The sequence below is a fragment of the Motacilla alba genome, chromosome 14 (genome assembly GCF_015832195.1).
Source record: "Motacilla alba alba isolate MOTALB_02 chromosome 14, Motacilla_alba_V1.0_pri, whole genome shotgun sequence".
In the NCBI taxonomy this organism is placed as follows: domain Eukaryota; kingdom Metazoa; phylum Chordata; class Aves; order Passeriformes; family Motacillidae; genus Motacilla; species Motacilla alba.
The window spans coordinates 5,403,161-5,418,060 of NC_052029.1; the positions used below are offsets into that span (position 1 = coordinate 5,403,161).

The window sequence follows — 14,900 nt, forward strand, 5'->3', positions numbered from 1 at the left end:
CCCAGAAAATTCAAGGCCACTCAGCACAGCCAAGAATACAGCTATCTTTTGAATATAAGCTGAACTTCTGAAGTGAACATATACCACTAAAAATTCCATGTGAGCCAAGTGCTGGCACCACTCCCTGCCTGGCAGGCAGCTAACACACCATCTTCTTTCTCCGTGGCAGCAGGAAAGAGGAGCAGGTATCCTCCAGCCTCTCCTCTGCTCAGGCCCAAGGAGCACCTAGACAAGGCTGCAGCCAAGAACAAGGCATTCTTCACAGCTGCCCACTTCTCCAGGTGCTTTCTGAACTGGAGCAGAAGGCAGGCACAGCTTTTCCTTTGGAAGCAGTTATATCTTTTCAAAGCTGCTCCTCCCAAGGCAGCCCTTCCTCTACCTTTGGTGCACCCTCACCTGGGAAACACAGGGGCACTGAACAGTGTCCTGTCATCCCAACAGGCCACCCAGCTGGGACATGGCTCCCCAGAAAGGAATGCTGTCAGGATCAGGACTGCTATGGGATGCAGTACATCCCCACTGGAGAAGCAGGTTACCACATGAATAACCCCCCCTCCAGATTTCTGAGCATGATGTAGAAATCAAAATTGCACACTACCAGCAGTGGGTTTACAACACCAAGGGCTTAACTAGCTTCTCACAGACGGCAATGGTCCATATTTAGGGTAGAAATCAACCATAACTGCTCAACAACCCCACTTACTTTAAGAATTTTCTTACCCCAGAAAACACAAATATCTATTTACAAAACTGTATGCTGCCAAAATTTTAAATACTTCTATTGTGCACCCATCCTTTGATTTAATAAAGCATGCATTCGAGGTGGTTAATGAGCATTTCAAGGTATATTAAAAATGAGAGATCAAAAATTAGCATTATCCCAGGTAATCTCTGCCAACATTTTGCTCCAGCTATGTTAACTAGACCCTGTCTAGCATTAAGCTCATCAGTTCTATGCCACTTTTACCTTCTTAGGTCTAACCTGTGAATGTGATGCTAATAGCAATAGGCACACTTTAAGCTGAATTCAAAATGACAGAAATTTCACGCATCTTCTTCTGCAAACTTTCCAGATCAGGAAGCAGGTTAACTCTGAAACTCTCTGCGTCTAGCACACCTGCTAAAAACCTTTATTATCCAACCATCTTCCAGAAATCAGTGTCTCCTGTTTAAATTAGTACCATTACACTGGCCAGAAACCTTGGCTGATCAAACAGCTGCAGTAAATACCAACTCCAGGTCTGAATGCTAGCTTGAAATTTTCATCCTACACAAAAAGACAACTTGGACAGGAGACTAAAACCCCCACAAACACATTTAGATCATAATTTAATTTAGATTATTATTTAAATTTATATTTTATATTATTATTTAAAGTTATAATTTAAACTAGCTAACTGTTTGACTTTTTAATATGTACTTGAACCAGAAAATAGTAATCCACTTTGTACAGGTTAAAAAACTGAAGACTCTTCAGATATATCTCCAAGCTGGAAAATGCAAGAAACTATACTAAGCTACAAGGAATACCCTGGTGGGAAGAAAAGAAAAAAACAAATAAAAGAGCCAAAGAGGTGCAGAAGCAGACCTGTAATAGAAACAGCTTCATCCCCAGAAGTGGTTTGCATCTGAACAACATTCCATTTTTATAATGGTAAAACCATGTGTCTGTGTGTCTGCACCAAGAGCTCTGTAAACTTGGGTTTTATACCTTTGGAACTTTGCTACGGCCCTGCAATGCATTTCTTGGGGGAGACAGGCCCAGGTGCCCAATAAATGAACTTGGGTATGTTTTAAAAACAAGTTCTAGAAACCATTAATGGCTTAAGAATTTTCTCATCCTCCTGCCTCCTCAGTACAGTTGACCCACTTGTCTGTGGGGCCAAACAATAAAGCAGACCAGTGAACTGAGCTAGGTTAAAAATAAACACAAAATAAGGAAGTTATTTTAAATTCAGATCTCTTCATTCATCCCCTTATGAGCAAGGAGGCAAAAGGGAAGCACAGAGGTCAAAAAACGCTGCTCTAGAAGACAATCTCTTCTCTGTAGCAACGCTGAAGTGAACTAGACACAACTCTTCCCCTGGCTCTCAACAGCATGTAAAAGTCATCTGATATCACGAAGTCTGGTGCCCAGACCAGAATCAAGAACCTTCTGTGCAGCTTGTGCTCAGTTTTGGGTTAAGCTCCTCTTTCTTGCAGGCGTTATTCTCAGCTGGACTGCTGCACAGCCACCTGACACTGTACCAGTCAAGAGACTCCTTGGATGTGGGACATGTTTGATGCCTCTGGCTCCACAGAGGTCAAGCACACACACCTGCTGAGTGAGCTTCTGCAGGACTAATCTAAACAAAAGCTAGGTGACAACAACAATAATAATAATAATAATAATTGTAATGAACAATATGGGCCTTCAAGATGCAGTCTGTGTTGAATTTAGTGCTACTGGTAAAACTTCAGCAAAATCAAGCATTTATATATTTGGATAAGTAAGGCTCCCATGGCTCATATTCAGACCTTGAGTAAGCTTTACTTCAAGCAATCACATATTATTCTTGGATTTGACCTCAGTTTTGTTCTTCAAATGTGGCATAAAGTATCTAAATTTTTATTGATCTTAATTATTAGCTGTAATACAGATTTACACAAACACTTCTGGGATATGAATGATCTGAAAGACAATGAACAGATAAACATACTGAGGAGAACCACCTGAGGCATGGGCTCTCGCTGCACTCAGTTCATTGTAACTGCAGGATGCTCAAAGGTCTTTTGGAATTAGTTGGAATGTTTTCTTAATCCAGCGAGAGAGGTCACTGACCGATAAAGCTGGAGTGTTTTTATACCGAGTTGAAAAGCCTGAAGACAGATGCTGAGGTTCCACACACCCTTCTTCAGAGGCAATGCCAACAGGCTCAGTCCCACACCCCAACCTGCCCCAGAGCCAGCTCAGCTCCTGCTCAGCTGCAGGGACTGAAGAGCCCCTGGGTGTGACTCCTGATCTCCAGCCCAGCACAGGGGACACAGCAGCCATGGCTTATCAACAGGCAACTGACACAGCACAACGAGATCCATTCTTGTGCAACTTTCTAATTACTTTCCCAATTATCTGTGCTATTATCAAAATCAAGAGGGTTTCCCCAGCAGAGCTCTGCTGATAAGCAAAGGAGCTGCACAGCTTTCCCTCCTTCAGAGGGAAGCCACAAGAATCCTTTCCAGTAAGGACCACATCCTTCCCACACCAGCCCTCTTTCCTGCTTTGGGTAATACACTCCAGGGCACAGGTATCAGGTCAAAGCATAAACCTGATGAACGAAATAAGTTTTAAAAACAAGACAAATCTGCTGAGGATAAGGAAATACTTCTAAATCAATATGGAACTGAAGCGGTATATTTCAAGGAAAAAACCAATTACTATAAAATTCTGTGGTTAAGCTTTCAGAACTAACTACTTTTAAAGAAATTGTCAGTTTTTAGTTCTGGCAGATTTGGGGTTGATTTTACTGTTACTTATTTTTAATTCCTCAGCCAAAAGGACACTTTTAGGAAGAAGAAGAAAGAAAAAGGAAAAAACACAACACTTAAGCTTATGGTTACCTTTGTAGCATGACAGAAATACTACAAAGTGTTATATTAGGTTTAAGGGGACTGGTTTTTTGATGCAGAGTGCAAGAAGTATTGGAAGCAGTTAGACTGAAATAGAGGAGGTGAAAGCCACACAGGAAGAATGAGAGGAAAGCAGATGAAAACTGAAACATCACTACTCTAATTGCTATTAGCAGGGAAGGTTTTGCATGTGCTTTGTGACCCACTATTTAATTCATATCATATACAGACACATTTGAGTTATCTCTGTGTTCAACTTCTAATAGTTTCTCGTGTTCTCTAGAATTAGGTTCACCCCTTGATATTGTTAAGAACAAACACTTAACCAGGTGAAAAATTCTTTAGAAGAGGTCGGTTCCTTGCTATTCCCAAGGGAGAAGGAAATATAACTAATCCTTAGCTTGATTTAATGAACAATAAAAGGTTCACACAGACTCTGCTTAAGCAAATTTCCTTTTACAACAAGTACACCTCACACTGTCTTAGGACCTGAAGCCTGTGTACCCACACAGCAGCATGGGAGTGTCCAGTCAGCTCCATCTGTAACAGAAGCAAATTAATCATTTATCTAACTGGAAGAATTAAGATACTCTCTGAAGGAAAACTTGTTCCAAAAAATTGTTACCTGATTGCAGTTACCAGAAATATCAGGTGATAAGTAAATGAGAAACATTTCACAACTACTGAGCAGCAAAGAGGCAGCTGCATCAAGAGAACTGTCTGGATTTGTGAGCAGAAAGGGGGAATCCAAGTTCTGCCCCACCTCCAAATAAAGTGATCTCTGGTCTTGAAAAAAGCCAAAGATGATGCAGAAATCACCAAGGCCCTGAACTAGGATTCAGAATTCCACCTTGACTAAGACAATGTGCATTTTTAGATAGGAGGGGAAAGAAAAAAATACTAAAAATAAATATTCACTGCCCAAACATTTCTTAATCTCTTCATTCTTTTCCAGCAATCAGAGTCTGTCAAGACTAAAAATTGCAACAGGTTACTGTCCAAAAACTGCATACTGCTAAAGAGCACAGTCATACAGGGGGCTGAGGCAGCCTGGCAGGACCAGACCCATAATGGTCCCTTATCACAGCTGATGGGCAAACCAGCAATGAACAGAAATACAGATGCCAGGCACAGGGTGGCCAACCTTGAGACCCTAATACCTGCACACTGGAATGCTGGTACACAAGCCTCTGCCTCTGCCACAACCACGTCCAGCACAGTGGGAGAGCTGCAGAACATGGGCAGGTTCAAAGCACCTCCCCAGAAGTCCTCCTCCTCTGCTGAGGGACGAGGGCTCAGCTGCACACAGGAGCAACAAGAGAGGGTGGCACAGCTGCCCCAGTGCCTGGACAGGGTGGCTTCCTCCCAAAACAGTGTGTTGGTTGAGAAATCTGTTTCTCTATTTAAAAATGTAATTTCTCCCTTCTTAAATACCATATATCAAAATAAATAACATCATTTATTACCTTATCTACTAAAGATAGATGTAACATCTGTACATTTTTCATTCACTGTCTACAGGCATTTTATGAAATCAATTTACACCACTAATGTCTGATCTATTTATCAAAAAGAATATTAACCTCCTAAGTTGTATTTGGAGTTTAAAACCAGCACCAAGTTTTAATGGGTACTCTCACACTTTATCAAAATCTCCACCAAAGTTCTGCTGAACAGTATCAGGAATATTAGAAAACTCACTGAAACGCACAGGGAGGAAAATGTCTGTAGTGGGAATACACAACCATTCCTTTTTTCAAACATGGGAAAAATTAATCCAATTGTTCTATTAGGGTAACATCACAATTAGAACCCTAAACCAGAACTGTCCTTAGACCTTTTCCAAAACACACGTGCACAGCTGGAGATGCCATATTCTTAAAAAACCTCCTTGCATTGTGCCTTGTGAAATCATCAGATGATCAAGATTAGAGTTCAGCGAACACCAATGATACTCCTACACATCCTTTGCTATTTACACTAGGAAAAGGGAAATTATGAAAAATGACCTTAATAATTTTCACAGATTTCTGCATTTAAATCAACTTCTGCTGGAATGCATCAAACCACTTAACACACAACATATAAAGCTCTAAATTCTATTTCCCAGCAATTTTATGTTTCATTTCAAAGAGATGTGACTATATTAAAAAAACTCATCACCTCTCCTAGGCTTCAAAATACTGCAGCACTGCTAAAAAAAAATCTATTTTGAACTTTCTCCTCATACGACATCCCAGCTGACTATCCACATCATCTTCCTCTGGCTTGCAATATGCTTTGGAGTGCCAGCCGAGGGGCTGGTTCTGCTGCAGAGAGGCTGATGGTGTTCAGGACACCTGGAAGACTGTCTAGATCCACACACCAGCACATATGCAGAACAGGCTGAGGGAACAGTGTTTTTCCTTCCCCAAGTTAAGTAGGATGCTCCTGGCACACCTTCTCTGAGTGGCATCTCTCTGGAGCTCACTTTACAGCTGCAGGCAGGGAGAACTCAGGTTTGCAGACAGTGAACATCCTGTTCTCCTAAGACATTTGATGCTACAGAGCATGATGGTTTTGTTTAAATCTTCACTATTATATGGGTCAGGAATGCCTTATTTTGGTAATGTTTCAAACAGCTGCCAAACAGCAATTAAAAACACTAACTGAGCTATGCTGTATTGATTACAGCATGGAATTTCAATTTTCTAAAAAATTTATCACTTAATCTCCAGATTTTTAATTCATTTTGCTAACAAAGAAGCCCATGCTGTTACACTGGACAATCGAATTGTGATATTCTAGATCATATCAATCCAATATAAAACAGTTTTCAAATGTATTTTTAAGTTCTGAAGAGAATCCCCAAGATTCTCAGACACTACAGTAAGAGTAACACTGACTTCCCTAAACTGGAAATAGTCAGCACAGTATTTTCAAAATCCATCTATTAATTTCCAGAAGCCTAATTATTTCTAGTGGAGAAAATCTCAGCCTTCTAGAGAATCTAGGCATATCAAAGTCAAAATAAGACACTATTTCGAAGCTGACCATTCTTAATTTTGCTGGCAAGTCACACAAACCCTATTCAATGTTTCTAAACTTACAGAAATAGTTTTACTACAATCAGCAAGGCAAGATGAAAAAGATATGGATTAGCAGAAATGTTAAAATGTTGCAGTCTAAGTCTGCAACAATATGCACAGATTATGCTACAGCCACTGCCATTGATTAGGTGCCCTTTCACTCTTTTTGCTGCTATATGAAATTAAAATGCTATCACCACTGCAGCAAAATACATTAGAGTGACCAATGGAAATGTTTCAGAAAAGAACACGATATATTTAATAACTTGACAAACAAGATAGCCCATCTCCAGCCCCCCTTCTACTTATCACAGCACTTTTTAATAACTGTTAATCTTGTTGCTGGTAATGTCAAATCACTATGTAGCAGATTTTGAATACATTAATACACATATGCATTTCAGGGGAAAAAGCATACTTGCTATGGATTACTAATAACTTGTATTGGAAGCCACCCAGTATTTTACTCTTTCACAATCAACAGCCCTAAGCCCTACAGCCCCAAGATACAAACTAAAGCAACTGATCTGAGGCACCTCAAAGCACAAACTAAAGCAAACAATGTCCTCTTTTAAATTTATTATCATTCAAGAAGAATTGGATGCTTCACAAGCTTTAAACCAGTTCATTTTCACCCTTACCCCAAATATCAGATGATGTCATGCAAGATGTACTGGCTAAACTGGTTTAACTGCTACAGGCTGGATGCACTGTTTAGATTTTCTTGTGATAAATTACTTTGCAGCAATGAAGCTGATTTGGTTAGTTTTAAACAACTATCTTCACCTGCTTTTTTAAAGTAGTTTGGGCTCTTATTGCTTCTCCTCACACAACCTGACAGCTTGCTACTTTACTTTGTTGAACTCCCTAGGAACAACAGGGAGCAGTTTTTACCACTTCCGAATTCAGTCAACAGCATGGAACAACTGGAGTGCCGTAAGGAAGTCTGAGATACACAGCTCATCCTGAGGAGTGTGGGATCTGCACTTCCCTCGGAAGCTTGCACACATTTTCCACTATTCCACTATTTCCACTTCTTCCCAGAGAGTTTACTAAATCTGACAACTTACTGAGAATCCACAGTGGAGATTTATGGGGAATGCACAGAAGGAACTCCAGACATAGCCTGTACTCTTCAGAAGCCACCAAGGCCGTTTTCCTGGCTGGCATGAAGTGGCTACTTGAGAATGATCCAATGCACATCTCCTCTCAAGGCTAAGCAAGCTGTTTCCAGAGCTACCAAACATGATCATTACTGCAAGTAAGAGGCCCAGCCTGGTTCTTTGCTCTAGGTATAACCCCAGAATTAACTTAATTTTGCTCATTGTTCACTGCATCAGCATTTTTATACTCCCTCGCTTGACCATCATCTCTTTCATGGAAAACGCTGGAGAGGGGAAGAGGCAGGAAGAACACATAAACAAGCAGATACCCACAGCAGTATAATGAAATTAGTCTGCATATTCTCCTCTCAAATACACAGCCCCATTTTATCAGCACCTGGCTAAAAGCAATATAGAAGACAGCAAAGGAACGCAGGGAAAAAGAGGGATACAGGCCTTCAGGAGGAAGGCATAGAAGCAAGCAGAAAAAGAAGTGAACACTGGGTTATGTATGCAAATGATATTAAATTGCCAGGAATTGAGAATACTAATGAGGACAAAATATGAGCGGGAAGCAAGCATTCAGAAGTCAGGCAAAATTAAGTATTTGAGACCAGTATTCCACAGTGGGTCTGAAATCTAGCAAATTCTGTCAGTAATGAGCAAAACAGGAATGAGCAAGGAGCACAAACTTTCAGCCACATGGAAAGAGCAAAATAGTGTGATTTTAAACTTTTCACATATACACAGACCATGTTCGGTTTTTCCTGGGGTTTTTTGTACAAATATTGCATCATTTCACCTGCAATTCAAGTCTCAATTTTAAATTGCCCAAACTAAGGGAAAAGTTAAAAGATGGCATTGCCTGAGAGGCTGCAGAGCTGACACAAGGACAGAACACAACCGTGCAAGCTGAACTACCAGCCGCTGCATGTTGCCTGCCTGTGACACTGTGTTGCTAAGCCTGCACTGGCTACTTCAGGAAAGAAACTTCCCTAATGAGAAACACACGTACCTATGGAACTATGGGCAGAGGCTGAACCTACAAAAAACCAGATTCAAATTATAAACAAGAGAAACTTACAGTTATTAAGCTGCAAATGAGACTTTTCATGAAAGAACTCTATGCAACATGTAACTGTAGATTTGTATTAAGTCGAGTTCTTTGAAGCTCACACATTTGTGAAAAGATGTTACAGAGGAAGCATATATAAAGTATCAGACTTGGATTCAATTACACTTCATAGGGCAACTCACTAGCAAAGCTAGAGCCCTAATTCTTTGCCTGATAAAGAAAACTACAAACCCTACTTACAGTACAGAAAAAACTATTATTTATTTCTTCCACTAAATTCATTTAGCATACAAATAAACTCTTCAAAATTTCCACGGGATAATTTACTAATCACCACCCCAAACTGTTAATTTATCTAACACCCAGGCACCAACGGCTCATCTGCACACTCCCACTCTGTTTCGGCCCAAAAGCAGCCAAGGCAGCCAGAATCACATGCTCTTATGCAGCAGAGAATAAATGAGAGGTGCTCACAGAATGCAGGACCAGTCACAGAATTTGGCCAGGTTAATTTCAGCACCTGTGCTACCTCAAGCTGCCCTTCTTGCTCCTTCCTGCCCCATTCACACAATGCTAACTGGGACTGCAAGGTGAACCCAATTAACAACCTGAACTGCATCTTAACCCCCCACTTCTGTTTGTAATAGTGCCAGGGAGGTGCAGTAGCCCAGCTGCTGGTGTGTCACATGAGGGGACAGCCAGAAGCAGCAAACACTGTGCTGTCCAAGCGTCCCCCTGGCTTTGGCAGTAGCTGCCTTCAGCTACAGGGACACAACTCCCACTGTGCTCTGAAATTTAAAGTTTCTCTGTCCACATATCACTGCTGCCAAGCCCCAGTAAGGCTAAAGCTGATTACTAACACCCACGGGTAACAGGTAAATACACAGAGGGGTGACAGGTAACACACAGCATTGCAGCAAGTACTGCAAGCAGGTGAGGCTGCATCCCCTGGTGCTGCTGAGGGTGTACCCTTATCGCGGCTGGCACTGCTGCTTTCCTCCTGATGCAGAGATTAAGCTTTCTTTCTAAAGCGAATGTCTTCATCCCTTGTGAAGTCCAAAAGCACTGCCCTGTCCAGCAGTACTTTCACTTACACGGAGTGTCCATAAGGTCATCAAGGAAGAGTAAATTAGTCATAAGGGAAAGGGGAGAGGAAAAAATAGGGACATGAGAGCAAATACTCAAAATACCATATCTGATTCAGCCCTGAAGAGTTTAATTCCACACTTTGGTTACTACATCTAAAATTGTTATTTCGTCTTTAAAAATTGTTCATCTAGTGTAGCTGTACACAGACTAAGCAAACCTTCAAGTAATTTCAAATCAAGATGTGCAATTTTCCACTGTGCATTCTTCACATGCCTCCTAAATCTAATGTGATCACTCACTGAAGAATGGCATCCAATACCGCTCTGTGCATGTTAAAATTAAGCTAACTACATGTTATTAAGTCTTTTCCTCACTGCTTGAAAACATCTCTAAAGAAAGCACTAACACCCATATATTAAGATGACAAACATTGTTTCACATATTAAATTAATACATACCCATGATGTCAACTTTTAATCAAAGTTAGCAATAAGCTGATCTCTGCAGTCCAGTAAAATTAACATGTTTCTCTAAGAAAAATCAAGTATGGGAAAAAACCTCCACAGGCTAAACTTTTCTGGCTTTGTTTTTACATAAATGGACAGTTCTGTAAAGTCTCAAAAATTACCAAGTTTGTCATATCAGTTGGAATCAGCTGTGTGTGGTCTAATAGATTTCAAATAGATTTCTGAGATGATGTATTCTTAGTGTCACTATGTTGACATGTGCAGACACTCTTTCCTCCAATGGAAGTGGCCACCAGCATGATTTTCACTACCATCAATGATTTCTGCATGTATTTTGGACTCCTGTATTCCCTGTGGCAGAGGGGTTACAATCCAGAGAAGTTCAGCACACCCTTAAACTGCATAAAAATGTCCAGCATGCCACACTGAGCCCAGAATGGCAGAGTATCCAGCCCACAAAATTCAAAATAAACATAGTAAATACAGTCAATATTCTAAAGGTCTTAAAAAGGACACTGAGAAAATGCAGATTACTAATGACTGTCAAACAATCTGCTGGAAACTGTAACCCACAAGACGCTAATACTTGTATGTATATAAACAGGAGGTATGTTTTGAATCAACTCCTTAAATGTACTTGTCCCATTGTACAGAAACACCACTCTGGAGATTTTACTAAAACAGAAGAGTAACACAGATAGTAAATAAGTTTTAGCCATTATTGTATGAAATAGACACCTATGTTTTAAAAAGCTAGGCTTTATGTAATGACCTTCTAATATTGAAATGTAATCTCACAGTCACTGTGACAAACTTCCACTGAAACATCTTCACTCCTCTCAATTTCAATGGCTATTATTTAGCAGTAAGGTACATTTGCTAAGTCGATTGTCCTGTTTTCAAGTAAAAAAACCTTGTGCTGATGAGTATTTATGTCAGTCTTGACTAAAACGGCTGAACGAGTATTGTCATCTTCACAGCCAGGCGTTTTAAACGATATTTAGGTAGTTGGTGATTTTGACCTCCAAGTCAATCGGTACGAGTAGCTAGCTCACTGTGGCCGTCCTTCCTTTGGGAACGAAACCCCGCCGTACATTTGCCCAAAATAATTTTACAGCGTTGAATTCAGATGGAAGGTGTTGTTCAGAGGAGGGGAGGGCGTGCAAAAACAACACCACAATGCAAAAAAGAGAACGAAAAAAAAAAAAAAGGCCCCGCTAAAGGCACCACTGGAGACTACACCGGACGGGGGTAGGGAACATGCAAACGTAGTGCCTCCTTTATGGAACCAGCGCAACTGCATGACGGTGCAGGATGCGGGCCGCGGGCTGTGCAGGCGCTACACATGGCCAGCGCTGCCCGCCGACCCGCGCAGGCCCGGCCGGCAGCGGGTTCTGTAAATAACCCTCGGAGGAGGGTTAATTAAAAATGGCGAGCAGCGTAGCTGCCTGCATACAATGAGCGGCCGGGCAGGGCAGGGCTGCAGCCCCCCGCCCGCCCCGCCGAGGAACCCCGCGACAGCCGCGTCCCCTTCGCCCGCCCCGGGCAAAACCCTGCCCCGGAATCACGGCAACTACTTTGCCCGGACCCCCGTGCCCCCCCCCCGGCTCGCCCCACGCCCGGCGGGAGGCTCCGAGGGTCCGGGGGCGCGGGGCTCCTTTTGTAGCGGCGCTTCCCCCGCGCCCTCCCCCTCCCGCGGTGCGAATTCCTGCGGAGCCCCCGGGCCGTCTCCCCCGGCCCCGCACCGCAACTTTCCCCGGCGTCCCCCCGCAGCCCCGCCGAGCAGCGCTCCCCGCGCCCCGGAGGTGCCGGGGCCAGCAGGAGCGGCCCGGGCAGAGCGTGTTTACCACGGAGAGCGGCCCAGGATCCCCGAGGGGACGCGGCGGTGGGGGAGCCCCGGGAGCGGGGCAGAGGGGCGAGGGGGAAACTCTCCGCGGAGTTGAGGGCGCGGGCCCTGGCCGGCTTTACCTTCCATCTCCATGTCCTCGGGCTCGCTCAGCTGCTGCTCCCCGGGCTTCTGGTGCTGCTGCTGCTGCTGATGGTGGTTCATGTCGGGCTGGGGCTGGGGCTCGGCGGCGGCGGGCTGGGCCTTTCCCGCGGGGGGCTGCGGGCCTGTGTCGGGAGGGGAAGGGGCGGAGGAGCGGCGGGGCCTCGGCAGCGGCCGGGACTGGGCGCCCGGCTCGGGGGGCTGCGGCGGGGATCCGGCGAGTAGGGAGCGGGGCGCCGGCGGAGGCAGCGAGACGCGCACGTATTTACTCGCTATTCGCCCAATCTCGGCGGCGGCACCCGGTCGGGGAAAAGGGGCTGGGAGGAGGGTCCGGCCGGGGGCGGCGGCTTCCCCGGGGGCCGGAGGGGAGGGGACCGGGAGGGGGGGACGGGAGACCCGGAGTCAGGGCCCGGCGGCGCCCGGCGCTTCCCCTTCCCCCGGCGAGGTGTCCGCGGCGCTGCGAAGTCGGGGAGGCGCCGCGGGGCCCCTGCCGTGCCCTCCCGCCCCCCCCGGCGCCCCGGCACCGCCGCTGGCCGACGCCCGGCTCGCCGCTCCCGGCCCGCGGGCCGCCCCCGTCGCCCGAGCCCCGGCGCGCTGCTGCCGCTCCGCCGCCGCCAGCGCTCTGTGCCTCAAAATGGCGGCTGCGGTAACGCCGTGAAATGTCACATCCGCATGAGGGGGAACAGCCCGCAGCCGGGGAGGGAGGGAGGGAGCGAGAGAGGGAGGGGAACAGCGCCGCGGCCGCCGCCGCCGCCCCAGGAGGCCGGAGGGGCGGGGACAGGGGCCGGCCGGCGCTGCCGCCGCGGCCTCCCCGCAGGGCCGCCGCCACCTGCGCGGGGAGCGCTGCGGCCGCGGCTCTGCGCTGCCCGCTGGGCCCTTCGCGGCCGCTGCGGCCGAGACCCGGCTGCTCGCCCGGCTCTGGCTGGCGGGGGCCGCTCGCCGTGCGGGCCCGGGCGGGGAGCGGAGGGAGCCCCGCACGGCCGCGCACCGACACCGGCCGCCTCGCGCGGGATCCGCGGGGCCCCGTGGGCTCGGTTGCCTCTTGCGCCCGGGCCCGCGGGTGTGTGGCTGTGCGGGGCTCATGGCGGGCCCTCCCCCGCACGGGGCTGCAGCCGGAGCCGGGGCTGGCCGGGCCGGGGGCTCTTGGCCGGGGTTGGCCTTGCGCGGGGCTCGGCCCGGCCCCGGCAGGCACCGCCGCCGCTTGTGCGGCGTGGGCGGGCGGGTAAAGGACGTATTTGTGTCATGTGTGGAAAGGAAAAATCTGCTGTAAACAAGACCGTTCCTCGCCTGCATGCCACTGTTTTTTTTCATGGGCCTTGTCCGGAAGATGTAGTGGCTCCCAGGGAAGACAGCTATCTGTTTTCTCAGGATGGATGGAGAAGGCAGGAGTGCGGGTGAATAAATAATATCTGTTTGGTCCGTGCTGCGGTTAGAGCAATGAAGGAAGCAACTTCATTTAAGGATAAAAGTGTATTTGGAAGGGCCGTGCAGAGTTCCATTAAACAGTCCAGTGTTTGCTTCAGGATCCTGGGAAACAGGCAGCAGGATAGGCTCCAGAGGGAAGGACTCAGAACGTGCAAAATTTGGCCTCCTGAAGGGACTGAAAATGTACCTAGGAGACACTGCTGGTCTGCCTGCAAGTAGATAAATGAATTTTAAAAATTACTTATTTCTCTAGTTTATAAAGTGAGCAAGCAAAACCAATGTGAGGGGAAAATTCTACATATCTGGCTTCTCAGCAGCACATGAGTCTATGGGCAGGGGAGGAAAATAATTTCCAACTGCGGCATGTGAAACCCTGCCTTAAGAAGTAAATTCCAGGTCTAGAAAATGGAAAAATAAGTGAAGATGAGGATACTAGTGGGAGGATCACGTTTTACAAGCACTTAATTTGATAGTTTGCTTCTCAGAATGTATTTTCTGACTTACCCCGTTGTTCCTCTGAATTTTCGAAAGCTTTTTGAAGGAAAATTAATTACAGATCAAAAAAAATACCTTCCAGATCTGTTTTGACCCAGGCAAAAAACATGACAAATCTGCCAAATCTGGGTTTACAGTGTCTCAGCAAAAGAGGGAGGAGATTAGGACAGATGTTCAGACAGAGATTGATGCACATATCTTTACTCCCCTCATGTCCTAAACTTTGAATTCCCCACTGCCAGTCTTTCCCTATAATTACCTCTCAGAACAATTCCTCTTTCCTAACGACTTCCATTCCAACCTCCTAAATCATACACAGGTTTAAACTCATCCCTCCATCCTCCCTTCCAAGTGATCCCCAATACAGGATGAACCAGTATGTCACAAGAGGAAGGTGGCTACAGGTTATTACCTGATTTTTCAGCCATGGACACTGGGCTTGTGGGCAAGAATGAGCCCTAAAATTGACTGTAGGCTGATGTTATCATAAGCCTTAAAAGCATTATTTTGTATGCAAAAACTTCTCTGAGTTTCAGTTCATTTTTAGGTAGGTATTTTTCCAAAATTGTTGAAATAATGTTCAAA

General features: G+C 45.6%; 1 protein-coding gene across 2 annotated transcripts in view; it reads right to left on the reverse strand.

Moving 5' to 3' along the window:
- USP7 (ubiquitin specific peptidase 7) overlaps positions 1–13,013 on the reverse strand; it is a 73,162-nt gene extending 60,149 nt beyond the window's left edge. For both annotated transcript variants that reach the window (XM_038150880.1, XM_038150879.1), the window contains exon 1: positions 12,377–13,013. In XM_038150880.1, the coding sequence (XP_038006808.1) occupies positions 12,377–12,458 (82 nt within the window). In that variant the 5' untranslated portion in view covers positions 12,459–13,013. The remainder of the gene's footprint in view (positions 1–12,376) is intronic.
- Between the last annotated feature and the right edge of the window lie 1,887 nt (positions 13,014–14,900).